This window comes from Centruroides vittatus, unplaced genomic scaffold, assembly GCF_030686945.1.
Source record: "Centruroides vittatus isolate TY-2023 unplaced genomic scaffold, ASM3068694v2 contig_2747, whole genome shotgun sequence".
Classification (NCBI taxonomy): Eukaryota; Metazoa; Arthropoda; class Arachnida; order Scorpiones; family Buthidae; genus Centruroides; species Centruroides vittatus.
Window position 1 is genome coordinate 941208 of NW_027121750.1, and position 13116 is coordinate 954323.

The window sequence follows — 13116 nt, forward strand, 5'->3', positions numbered from 1 at the left end:
TAGAAAATTACGAATTTGCGCTGTTTAATACGTAAAAATTAATTTTAAAAAAACGAGTTGAGTAGCTTTCCCGGCCAAAAACAAAGTTAAAATTGGGTGTGGCGCCATCTATTAGGAGATTTTTTAAAAACTATTTATATTATTAATTATTATAGAGGCAAAAACATTAATTTTGAAGGTAGAGATGAGTTTTTAAAATAAAATTATTATAAATGCTAATAACGAGTGGAAACTTCGATAAATCTATCTCCCCAACCTCTTGACCTTTAACCACCAAAATTTAATATCACCAGTGACCTTAGCCCACCGATCTCCCTGCAAAAATTCAGAAACTTTCAACAGAAGACACAGGAGTTATTGAGCTTCAAAGTGGATGAGCAAGCTCGTACCCCGTCACACATACATACACCACACTACACACTACAACACATACACAACACATACAACACCACAAACACAACACACACACATACAACACCACAACACAACACACAACACATACACACAAACACAACACAAACATAACAACAAACAACAAACACATACAACACCACAAACACAACACACAACACACAACACACACACACACACACACAACACACAACACACCATAACACATGTATAACATGTTTTTATGTAGAAAACAATAGAGAAAATAGACTTGAATTGTTGTTTCCTTCTTTATTTCATCACTCGCTTCGTATTTTTTTTTTTTTTTTTATAAATAAATCAGCAAAGAATCTTCATCATCATCAAAGCTATCAATTCGTGTTAATTGCGCTTGACTTTTTAAATATAATTAACAACTAAATTAGTCATTTTACAAACCAGAAACATGATTAATTATCGAACTTAATTTACACGTTATTTAGTAAACGATGATACACACACAAGCTAAGAAGACGGTCGAGCTTAACGGCGTACTTTTTTTGATTAATTAATTAAAATTTTAATTGAAATTAAGGCATATTTACAGAAAATAATTGTAATTAGAGCCTTAAGAAGTGAAAAAAACTACATTCACGCTTAATACTGCTCTTTATAATTATATAATACAATTTTACATCCCGTAGAGAACGTCATCATTGAGCACATAAAATGATAATAAACTTAATTGTAATTAAAGAAACTATAATTGTGTTTGTATGTATATATATATATGAGTCTATACGCGTTTAATTGTGAGTGACACCAGGTTCACCCCTCCAAATTTATAGGTCATTTGTGGCGCTTGGTCCCGCTCTACACTCGGAGTTCACGCTCACTTTTTTTTTGGCAGTGATGGTGGGTCCACCCTCCAGGGGTTTGGTAAAGACTAGTCTTGGCCCGGCGGCTTCTTAATCACGTTCCAAGTAAGACCATCTGTGATTGGACGAAAGGCTCTTGATGCCTAATTTTTTGTGTCCTTCGTTGTCCCTCTTAGGACACAGCCCGGTCGTGACGTCATACTCTCCATACTCGCAGTCGGGGAATGTGACAGTAGCCAGTTTTCTACGCACCTGTAAAGACGTTAATCGGGGGTTATTAATAATTTAAAAAAAAAAATGGCTTCTCCAATGACGTAATTACCTTCTCTCCACTTCCGCTAGAGGATCTCTTCCCCTTTTGATCCTTAAACAGGGTCTTTGGCGATCGAAACAATCGCACGTGCATCTCCCATCTGGGTATTCTCGACGATGGAAAGGAATTGGACACTCGCGACAGCTGCCAAGTAACGTAAGAACGTTAAAAAAAAAGTATTCTATTCTAATTTGCATGGAGACACGTGACAAGTTTAATGCAATTTTTTAAATATTTTAACTGGAAAATAAAGACTTTACACTTAAAAGAAAGTTGAGACTAGTTCTGGCCCCCTTATTAGACTTGAACAAGTCAGAGTCCCCTTTATTAAGCTTTCAAGACAAATTTTAGCTCCCCCCTTAGCTGCAGACAGGGGAAACTCCCGATAACCCCCTCATTAAACTCAAACAAGCTTAATAAGGGGGGGATTATCAGGAGAAAGATGTTATCGCTTATTTTGAAAGATACAACGGATTATCACGCTTCGTGTTCTTATTCATTCTTTTAATAATAAAATAACAAGATTATAGATAAATGCGAATCCCTATAACGCCCCGTACGAAGCCTTATTTCTATATAAGACTTAACTCCACTGCCATGTATTATTCAAGAAGAGAATAACGTCGTGTTTCTTGTGTGTCAGTCTGTCTCTGTAAAAATTCTCATTAGATTAATGAATTTTTTAAAAGCAGCAGCGACCAAGAGCCGCATAATAAATCTGTGGAATCGATACAAAAAAGGATAAAAATTTCATACGGATCCTCACGTGATTTTTTCCAGGGGGGGATGCTAGAAAAATAAATAATTCTAGAATAGTTTGCCGCATCCCATCTGCTTATGTTTAACGAGTAAGTAAAATAAACATAAAATAATAATGGAGTCGAGTGATTTTTAACTCTCTCTCCCCCCCTTCCGCGTATTTTAAAGAGAAAATTGCAGAAGCATCCGGATGCTAAGGGATGAAAAGATGCGGATGGAAAAAAAAGGAGATGAGCATCTTTCCCTTTATCATGTCGACGTGTACATCAAAAACTAATTGTCCGGTCCGCAATTCAGTTTGATATTTTGGAACTCGTCCAAACCGCTGTATTTCTTATCCAGATTGTAATTTATCTCCATCAAAGTATTAGTTCTGTCGTCGAGGATGAAGTGCTTTATCTCTCCTTTTTTTCCATGAATGAAACTCGAATATTCTTAGAAATATACAAGGTGGATGAAAAGTAACTAGGTATTGATGAATCTCTACGATTTTTCCAATAATAAGGGAATCGTAATAAAATTTATGTTTTCATGTACAACAATCAATGCGTTTTATAATTATTGCATCGTTGGTGTGAGTAGTGAAAGACAGAAGTTGCACCTGCAGTAGCAAAGAAAAATGTCCGCTTGTCTGTTCGAGAGCGAGCGCGTATTGCTGCACGCTATGAGGGGTAAAAATTAAAAGTTATTGCGAGGCGGTGGTTGCGTACGGTTAAGGGAGGTTATGCCACATCCTTCGTGAAACAATCAAGGATTGTCATTCAAAGTTAATGACCACGACGTTGTTTATACACAGAATTGGCCATCCGTCCACATCACGAGCCACGTTCGTTTGAGGAAGTTTTGTGGATGGTGCTGACAACTACAATAAATTTTCAGATATACACTCATATTTTCACTTAATAAGGTACAGCAATGAATAACTTTTAGCAAATTTTCTTTAAAAATGTAGAAATTATAGCGATTTCTCAATGTCTAGTTACTTTGCACCCGTGCTTTATATAAATTCCAGTTTTCTCTATACAGTTTAATGCTGTGGAAGATTTTCGCAGCCATACGCGTTAAGCTTAACATAAATTATACAATCATCAATTATAAGCTCACGATTCTGTTATGCATTATCATTAACGGATGACAAATCGTCATTAGCGTATACGCCGCACTTAATTAAGTCATCGTTATTATAACCAAATCAAGAATTTTCTAACATTAAAAAATTCTAAATATATTTCGAATAATTTTAACAATTTAAAATAAATTTTCTCTAGCGATTACTATTTTATACGTGGAATTAAACTTAATTTCCACCCCGGTACTGTGGTGCCATCTGTTGTTGAGAATTCGAAACGGGAAGAAGGGAGGGGGAAAAAAAGAAAAAGTTCTTTGCTCTCGAGAAAGATTAAGAAAGTGACGGGCCATAGACTTTATAGAAATAGATGATGTGCTGAATCACTATCGACCTGTACTCCTTTTGTGATAGAAAAGAATGAGGAAGCCATTACGTCACAGAACAACGACCGATGATACGGGATTTAGGGGCAATTTCTGAAAGTTTCGGATGAGTCAGCAGCATTTTCTGAAGTTATAGACACTGTTTTAGGCATCTTTATTGGGGGAAAGACGATTAATTCGGGTGTGGTTGCCCAGGTGGACCATTCTGGAACAACTTGTCACCTTGATACGGAGGTGTGGCCGGGCGGCGTATCGTATACGATGGCCTCACCGACGTCACACACGTATATAGTGTATGATAAGTAACGTAATATTTCAACGATTCAACTCTTAAGAGGCCTGAGACTAGTGTCAAACTAACACCTCCCTTACAATACTACACCTTTATTGTTATGTAATTTTTTCATGTAAATAAGACTGTACGCTGCTTATAAGTAACAAATAAACACACAGGAATGTATTATCTTACCTGTTACGCTGTACTTTAGCCTTAGCATCACTCGACACCCCCTCTTCTGTTCGTGGTTGATCATTAACTGGCTGACACTCGCACTGAGTGTGATTAATAAATAATAGTTTTTCGATCGTGTTACCAATTTTTAAACCTTGTTTTCCCACGTGCAAAGTCTAGAATAAAATAAATAAATAAATAAATAAATAAAAATTAATTTTTTTTAGAAAATGGGTCAATGTAATTTTCATAATTCCCTTTCCTTTGTTTTATCATTGTTATGTTAAAAATCGGTGTTAATTGTAGGGAAAATATATATAAAGGAGTTCAAGGACAGAGGTGAATTATTGTTTTATTTCTCTAGAATTTTGCATATTGTTATCTTCTAGATCTAATTTTCTAGCTAAGGTTAATTCTGAAAGCGTTATCGATAGCAAGAGCATCGTCTTGAATATATTGAAAAAAAACCCTAGCTTTCTAGAATTTCTATTGTCTTATTTCTCTAGAATTTGCAGTTCTAGAACTAATTTTCTAGATATATTTAATTCTGTATGCGCTAAACTGCGGAAAATTAATCTAAAAAAGCGCATTGCCCTATTGAAAACCTACCACAAATGTAGCCTTTTAGTGTAAACTATAGTCTTATTTCTCTATAATTTTGTACATTTATTAAGTTCTAGAATGTAATTTTCTAGCTAAATTTAATTCTTCAAGCGTTAAATTGCACAAAATTAAGCTAAAAAGCGCATCGCCCTATTGAAAAACCCATCATAAATGTAGCTTTCTAGTTAACGAGTGCAATTAATCACCAATAATTATAGTTTAATAAGTCTCTTTTTTTTCTAGTTAAAGACACTCACAAGGTCAAATTACGTGTTATAACTTTAATGTCTCTATTGACAAATTATAACTTGACCAGATAAATGGTCAGTGTAACCATTAAAATTGATCATTGTCTAAGCTTTGATAGGGGGGAAAAAATCGATTATAAAATACATTATGAGTAATATATAGTCACAGTATCCATCCTGTGGAATTTTTATCTGTCCTTCTATCACAGTTTTCTCAGATATGATCTGTGTGATGCCACCATATGTTATAAATTAAAACGGATTAAATTACTTAAACGTATTTTGGACATTACTAATTTATTTTTAATTAATTAAATAAGAATAAATGATACTAGAAACATATTTTTTTATTTATTAAAATATCCTGTAATTTATACGTTAATGATAATACAGAGAAACCTCCGAACAACGGACATTGACGGGGAAACTAAAAATTAATGGCCGTTGTTCGAAGGTGAGACGTTGTTTTCTGTATTTTTATTTTTAAAAATGTTCCCGAAAAACTGGCCGTTGTATACAGGTTTTTAAAATGTATTTTTAATAAAACAAAATTCCTTGTGTTACATATAATATGTATTTTTAAAAAAATAATAATAATAATGGATAAATATAGATTAATGGAGAAGACGTAAGAGAACACGAGTGTATATCTATTGTCTTCGGTCTGAATTCTCTATTTTATGACTTGTTAAAGGGGGTAACATCACTTTAAATTGCCTGTTATTTAAACTGGGCATAGTGTTAAAGGAAGAAATTATTGTTTCCTTCAATTGATATATATTTTTACAAGGAAAGAAATGATAGGTTTGGGCAGGAAATTCGCCCAATTTAAAAATTGAAAGTGTAGACGAAAATGTCACCCACGTATTAAAAAAAAAAAAAAAAAAAAAAAAATTGAATGGTACTCACGTAAAAAGGCAGTGCCACCTCCTGAACGAACCTGGGTACGCACTGAAAGGCATCGTTGTCACAGCAACCGCTATCATCCCCGCATCTGTACACTACAGTACACCTGGGTAAGTATTCCTTTGATGGATCCGGATAATAATCTTTAACCCTGATCACTCGACTTCCTGGTGTTCTGCATCGGGCCACGTCTCTGATTTTTAGATAATGTAAATTGGCTTGTCTTATGTCTTCCAGATCTAGCGGATAAAAATACAGTTAAAACGTCTCTAGTATAAGGCGAATCGTTAAACACTACAATAAACACACGGAGGATGACGTAAAAAAAAAACAAAAATGGTAGCGTTAAATGGAAGGGGAAGATAAGAATCTAAAGTTTTATCGATTTTCTTTAATCCTATTTGTTAGTGGCGTGGCTTTTACTAGATATTGATCGATTATTGGACAATCTGTCAGTCAATCGAATTAATCTAGCCAATCAGCGTTGCGAAAACCGCAGATTTATTGGATTTGCATCTCAATCGTATAACCGAAGGCCACACATGTTGATAAATTCACTTTAAAGTCTTCCCAGTTTTATAAATTTAAATGGTGATTAATTTTAAACAAAAAAAAAAAAAAACGGTAAAATTTACAATATAAATGTCTAAATTTTTAATTATATTAATAACTTTATTTGTTAAAAATTTTGCAATTTCTACCTAAATGATAATACAGTCAAAAAACCCCTGAACAACGGTCAATGATGGGAACATTAAAAGTGGTCGTTGTTCGGAGGTGAGCCATCGTCTGGAAGTTTTTACTTAATAAATTTTCTGGTCGCCGTTTAGAGGTGGCAGTTGTTAGGAAGTTATTCTGTATATATTTTTATATATTTCTGTTCCCTAAAAGCTGGCTACTGTTTACAGCGAAAAACTTCCCACTGTTTAGAGGTGTCCACTGTTTGAATTTTCAGATGTATTTGTTAAAATATATCTTCATATTCGATAAAGTGCACGTGTTTGATGTGCTTGGACAAATGCCAATGACAATCTTCCATATCGTGTAACAAAATTTGATACACACTACATCATATAATTCACTCGTTTTTACTTATTAAAGTAACAGATAAGTTGGACCATAAAATAAAACACAGATAAAGTTTTTCTTTCTCCTGAATAATTCATTCGAAAACACCAACCGTTACTCATTAAGAGAGTGTGCAGACTGATCTATAAAACACAGAAAAAACACACAGAGTATCGAGCATTCCAGTGTGATAATTGGAGTTATAAAGATAAAATCGGGTCAAGCAAGACTTTCAATAGGTAACAGGATGTTTCCTGAAATTTTCTTAATTGAATATCATTCGTCTACGTCACAAAAAAGTGAACTGAACATGCGTACTATACAGAGGATAAGGGTTATATCCTCTCCCTCTCTGCTCTATAAGTGTTTGAATTTCATCCACTTCTGTTTTTTTTTCTCCCCTATTTTTTCCTATATAGAAAATTACAAAAATACCTTTTCCGTTTTTGATCCTCTTCGGTTTTTTGGCCCTACTTAAGTCATTTTCCTGAAAATCATTTTCTTCTTCCGTCTGTTGTAGCCCATAAAACAGTCTGTAAAATTCTCGATAACTGCTACTCTGATTCGTATCGTGTGATGATAATGATGGCATCGAAGATGATGTATTTACATCCTAAAATTTGAAATAATTTAATTAATATTCGATAATTAGAAATTTTAAATTAATTTAGACAGTTTTCTCTCTTAGATCACTCACGTTTTTATAAAATAACCAATAAACTTCATTTATTTAAATTTTTAAAAATTACCTACTGTTATTGGTTGAGTATAAATGACGCAATTTGAAATAATTGGTTAATGTTTTCGCGCTCTCCTCCTATTCGTTAATTATAAATTAAGTAATTTGAAATAACTGGCTGATTTTTCGCGCTTGTCGCTTATTGGTTAATTATTATAAATGATGCAATTTCAAATACTTGATTAATAGTTTCGCGCTCGTCGCTTATTGGTTAATTATAAATTACTCAATTTGAAATAATTGGTCAATGTTTTCCGCGCTCTCTGCTTATTGGTCAGTTACAAACAACTCAATTATAATCGGTTTCTGATTGGTTACGCATTGTTTTATCAACCAATAAGCTTAATTTATTTGAAAAATTATCAGAATAGTGTTGTAAACATATCGTAACGTTAAAAATACTTGATTATCTAAAATATCTTCCCGTTATTTTGTAGTAAATGAATTTAAGACAAATTTTACGTATATCCCATTACTATTTTGACGTCATTTAACGTGGTCCATTCAATAAATTAGTTTCAAACCGATGACAAACGGATATTTTATTTAATGTAGCCACTCGTCCTTGATCCTCTCTAGATTCATAAATTCGAAATTATAGTATGGCGGCGGTATAATTGCCACAAATAAGTGGATCATTTAGATTTATTATAATTTTTTTACACGGTGTTGGGGGGTCGAACAAGGTTATGTTTTTGAAAACACCCGGAAATGATCCCGGACATCTGGGCCTAAAACCTTACATAATTGCTATAAAAATCGGCTTTAAATAAAGAAAACACGCGCAAAAAAGGGGAAAAAAGTCTTATCATGAATATAAAATGAGAGAAAACAGATACTTTACACGTTACCCTTCATTAAACACGTAAGATAATCCGCGGTGTAGCTTTTTCATTCGTAAGTTACCGAGGATTTGCGACGTTTTTTAAGGCCGGTTCGTAAATTTTAAGCAAAAGTAATATAAATTTCTCGTGTCTACAATACACTAAACGGCGTCAAAGCCCTCTTTGTCGACCGCAGTTCCGTCTGGTGACGTCACGATGTTGACATTTATTAGGATAATACCAATCCATCAAGTTACTCGGAGAGTTTAGTATATTTCAACCCCTCTTAGAGGAAATGTCAAAGGTCACGTAAACGTTGACTTTTATATATATAACCGAGAAAAACACACCAACTTCCACACTTATGGCGGTGGTTGTTTACTTTTGATACCAATAAAGGAGCTTCTATTTGACCGCACGTGAGAGAGGTAGTAGTGTGACGTTTTTCTCTCATATAGAGAGCATGAAATTTCGAGGTTAGGAGGGGGGAAAAAATCGAAAGAATTAATGTGTTAAATCAATTGAAACTGTGAGAATATAAATTGATACTCTGGTACGACGTCACAAGGCGATTTTCCCGTGTAATACGAGGTCATTATAATGAGATTCTCCTTATGACTCACTTCTTCAGAATGATCTCTCGTGCTTTTTTTTTTATTATTTTCGTGCCCCCGTTAATCATTTATAAATTTTCGTTTGAATTTTTTTTTCTTTTGATCTTCTAAATGTTTCTGGTTAAATTATAAAAACATTAACGGGTGTTTGGTTAACCTAGACTCTGTTTTGACAGCTGCGATATACGAAACTTCAGAAAACTGTTTTTTCTTCTCTTGTAAAAGGTCTTCATCCCCTGTTTTAAGTTAATGATACTTTCCGGATAAGAATTTTTAAGGAAATTTCCCCAGAAAATGGTTTGTCCCTCGTAGACAGTGACGAGAAACAGCGCAGGAAGAGCTATCGGTGTTCTTGAAGAAGTCAAACTAAGATTAGATACAAGGCACGCGTCTTGAGAAGTACTTTATGGCTCTGTCTTCGATTTATGATAAGAAATATCAACATCATACGCTCAAGGTACAGTCGTGTTGTCTTACGTCCATCAATACACCAGACCAAAACACACACGCCAGACTATTTTTGTCAACGTCGTGTAGTGTGACGTGTTACAATAACACTGGATTTCGCCGAATAAATAAATGCAAAATATCACGAAAATTTCGTGGATAAAATAAATCTACCGTGTTTACACTAAAAGAAAACTCTTATCTAAATCGTTCTCCCTGGTTTAAGATGATGCTGAAGATGCCTGTTTAATAGAATAGTCAGGAGATTGGTCTCAAGTACTCCACTATCCCCGGGGACCATCTTTCTTTTATTTTTTATTTTAACCGGTCCTGGGGTGGAGTAAACGCTAGTAAACACCCACACACCTGTTTTAAATTCGTTTACCTTGGTATTGATTGCTTCCAGGTATGTAGACAGGTATAAATGACACTCGGAGTGAGGGCAACGAGACCCTAAGCAAATAACCTGATGGAAAAAATATAACATTTATTACTTTTCATTTTTAGAATGGTGTGGGTTTGTTTTTTTGTTTTCTTTAACTTATATATTTTTAAATCGGGATATCCGCTGTAGACACCAGTTTTTTCCTAATCTTATCACGTGTTCCTGTGTCGTTCTTCTTAGATAATGCGCAGGGCTATCTCAACACCAGAAAGCTGTTATGTAAGCTTTATCAGCTTTTGTTTCTAGGATTAAAAAACACTTTCCTACGTAGGAAAGTACAGAATTTCGTTCTGGATACGATAAATTATTTAATACAGATGTTTAATTAAACAGGAGGAAAGTACAAGTTAAAAAATGTGGCTCCAAAAAAAAAACAAGAGGAAGGATTAGCGAAATTCTTGTTTTCCTATACGAAAATTATTTAGGTCAACACACTAATTAGTTAAAATATTCCTGTGTGAATATTTTATTTATATCAATAATTAAATTCGACATTTATCCATGTGTTTCGTTCCTAAAAATTCATGTATTATGCTCATGTTGCCACTCCAAAAGAGTAAAAAAATATTCGAAGGTCGTTCGAAGGTCATAGATCCTTATCGTCTAAGATGACCATTAAATTAATTATTATTATTATTATTATTATTATTATTATTATTTAATTAGAATTAAAATATCTATCGCTCTTAAAATAGAGCAGTGTTTTTTTTTCTAATTTAAATAAAAATTCGCGTGCATGGATATAAATCGCCGCGAATAAAATACCATTTATGAAGTAATCACCCTTGACACTCGAAAGTGTTGCCATGTTAGGAGGGGTTGGCAAATTGGCAGATTATCCTTAGAAGAGTCATGCTGTCTCTGCCAGACTGGAAATGTCTCGCTCTGTCCCACTTTCCTCACTTAAGTCAGTCGATGACGAGCTTGAAAAATGGAAAAACCCGCGAATGACCCTTCGATATGTTAGCACGAACTTTCTCTTGGGTTAATTAAACATGCGAGTTTTTTTTTTCTTTTTTACCTGTTTAATAAACACTCGTTCCACACTAAAATTGTGTTAAATTTACTTATAAATCATTATAACATTGACTCACCTTTGTAGTATTGTTTGTAGACACGGTCAACACTAGATTATTATTGTTTTGCCTGAGTAAACTCTCTAAGAATTGCTTACTGTTGCTACAATGCGCCGAACCCAATACTAATAAAGTGAAGAATAGTTGGAGGAGTTTATTTACGTATGCCATATTTAGCACATAGGTTACATCTAAGGTACAGCATCGCCCTGGTAGCTCATGTTGAAGCCTGGCTGGATAGTTAGTTACTGAAGGACGTCTGTTCTACCCAACGAGTGAGGATAGCACGTACTACTTTGCTATTCGCTTCTGCATGACCGTGTTGCATCTATCTATATCATTGCGCATATACTTTCTTCCATATTAAATTACTGTTAACTCACTGATACACATACTATCAATTATCTTCACTAAAAATCGATCAGGAGACGTCCAGGAAGCGAAATATGCCGACACCGATCCTCCCCTCCCCCCACACGCTCCTCGATTAATCAATGAAATTAATAAAACGGGGATGGGTCGTGTACTTTTTTCTGCGCTCACCCTCCCCCCGACACTGCAACATGTGTTATATCCAATTCCCATAATATGGTTTGACAGTAAATTCGGAAGAAACAGGGGGATCACTTAACAAACAGGGTGATGTAACAGGTGGGACCGGTATGAGAAATTGCTGCTTATGAGGTTTATTTTTTTTTAATTTAAAAAATATATAAGGGAAGGTGATACTTTAGTGGTATATTAATTTGAAATTTTAGCTGTGAGAATCGAGTTTTTACAACTGGAAGTGCCATAACACCGAGACTGCAACATGGAGGGACTTCAGAAAAAAATGGTCCCCGTGTTCTTAAATATGTTTAGTATGTAGCAGCACACCCCTTATAAAGTTAGTAAACTTAATTATGGATAGATTTAACATAACGTGAGACGAAATTTTAAGAGAATTGAGACGTAACAATTTCACAACAGGAAGGAGGGTGGAATCTTACATCTTAAGAATGAGTTGGGGATTTTACGACTTTTATGTTTGGATGATTTACATATAAGACGTGATTCGTTTGGCCAAAATATTCTAATTTTAGAAAACACGTGAAGGAAAACAGCCCAGGGCACGAGAGGTTGAATTTTGACATTATTCCAATTACCTATTCAGTGTTTTTATTGTGGTGCAAGAAGAAAAAATCGCTTCCTCCAACCATTTAAATTGACTTGGAGTGAGCAAATAATGCTTATATATTTTTTTTTTTTTTTTTGGCCATTCTTAATTTCTTTTCCATACCATATTAGGTAAGTTTATAGATCAACACCTGCGCGACCTTGAGAAGACAATTGTATTTTTCTATTATGTAGGGATTTTTTTCCCCCCTGCGAGTTTTTCTCCGGGATAATAGAATTCTGCTTGTTTTCGGGGCGACAGGTGGTCGCTGGTACAGAGATACGGAGCATGCGCCCGAGGAAACGATCTCAATCATCCGAGTCATCGATGAACTTAGCGAAGAAGCGAATTTACGATTGTCAAAATTGTTCCTATAAGAAAAAGAGCCGGGCGCCTTCTTTAAAAGTCGCAAGGTCGAACGATGAGAACACCCTACATTCGGTGGGAAATGCGAGTTTTTGTCGCCGGCTTCGTTTTACACGGGGTCACGAAGGTCAACGGGGTCAGGCGCGCTGGCCCCCCGACACATGTCGCCTCTTTGATGACGTCATTAGAGAGTATCTACCAGAAAATTCGCGCGACCAATGCTCCCGGTGGTGCATAAGGAAGGATAAAAAAAAAAGTCTCTGGTTCGGCCCTGCTATGAGAAATCTTGGAAGTTTTACGCAATCCCAGTAAACAGATTCGTAATTCTGAATATTTAATACACAGGTTGACCTTGAAATAAACACTTTCTCATTGACTTTGCATTAATCATATATTGCGAGC

The 13116-nt window shown here is 34.9% G+C and overlaps 1 protein-coding gene across 1 annotated transcript; it reads right to left on the minus strand.

Moving 5' to 3' along the window:
* Positions 1 to 1561: 1561 nt before the first annotated feature.
* Positions 1562 to 11626, minus strand: LOC136971981 (uncharacterized). The gene is made up of 5 exons (XM_067266506.1): positions 11211 to 11626; positions 7483 to 7660; positions 5983 to 6218; positions 4241 to 4398; positions 1562 to 1704 (listed from the first exon to the last, which is right to left on the minus strand). The coding sequence occupies exons 1-5, from the start codon at positions 11361 to 11363 to the stop codon at positions 1566 to 1568; spliced, it is 864 nt and encodes a 287-aa protein (XP_067122607.1). The 5' UTR covers positions 11364 to 11626; the 3' UTR covers positions 1562 to 1565.
* Between the last annotated feature and the right edge of the window lie 1490 nt (positions 11627 to 13116).

Excerpts from the sequence above, each read along its gene's own strand:
- LOC136971981 (XM_067266506.1), bottom strand. The coding sequence starts at position 11,363 with ATGGCATACGTAAATAAACTCCTCCAACTATTCTTCACTTTATTAGTA. Across the intron at positions 7,661-11,210 it reads CTACAAACAATACTACAAAG|GATGTAAATACATCATCTTC; the intron begins GTGAGTCAATGT and ends TTCAAATTTTAG. Across the intron at positions 1,705-4,240 it reads GCTAAAGTACAGCGTAACAG|CTGTCGCGAGTGTCCAATTC; the intron begins GTAAGATAATAC and ends GTTACTTGGCAG.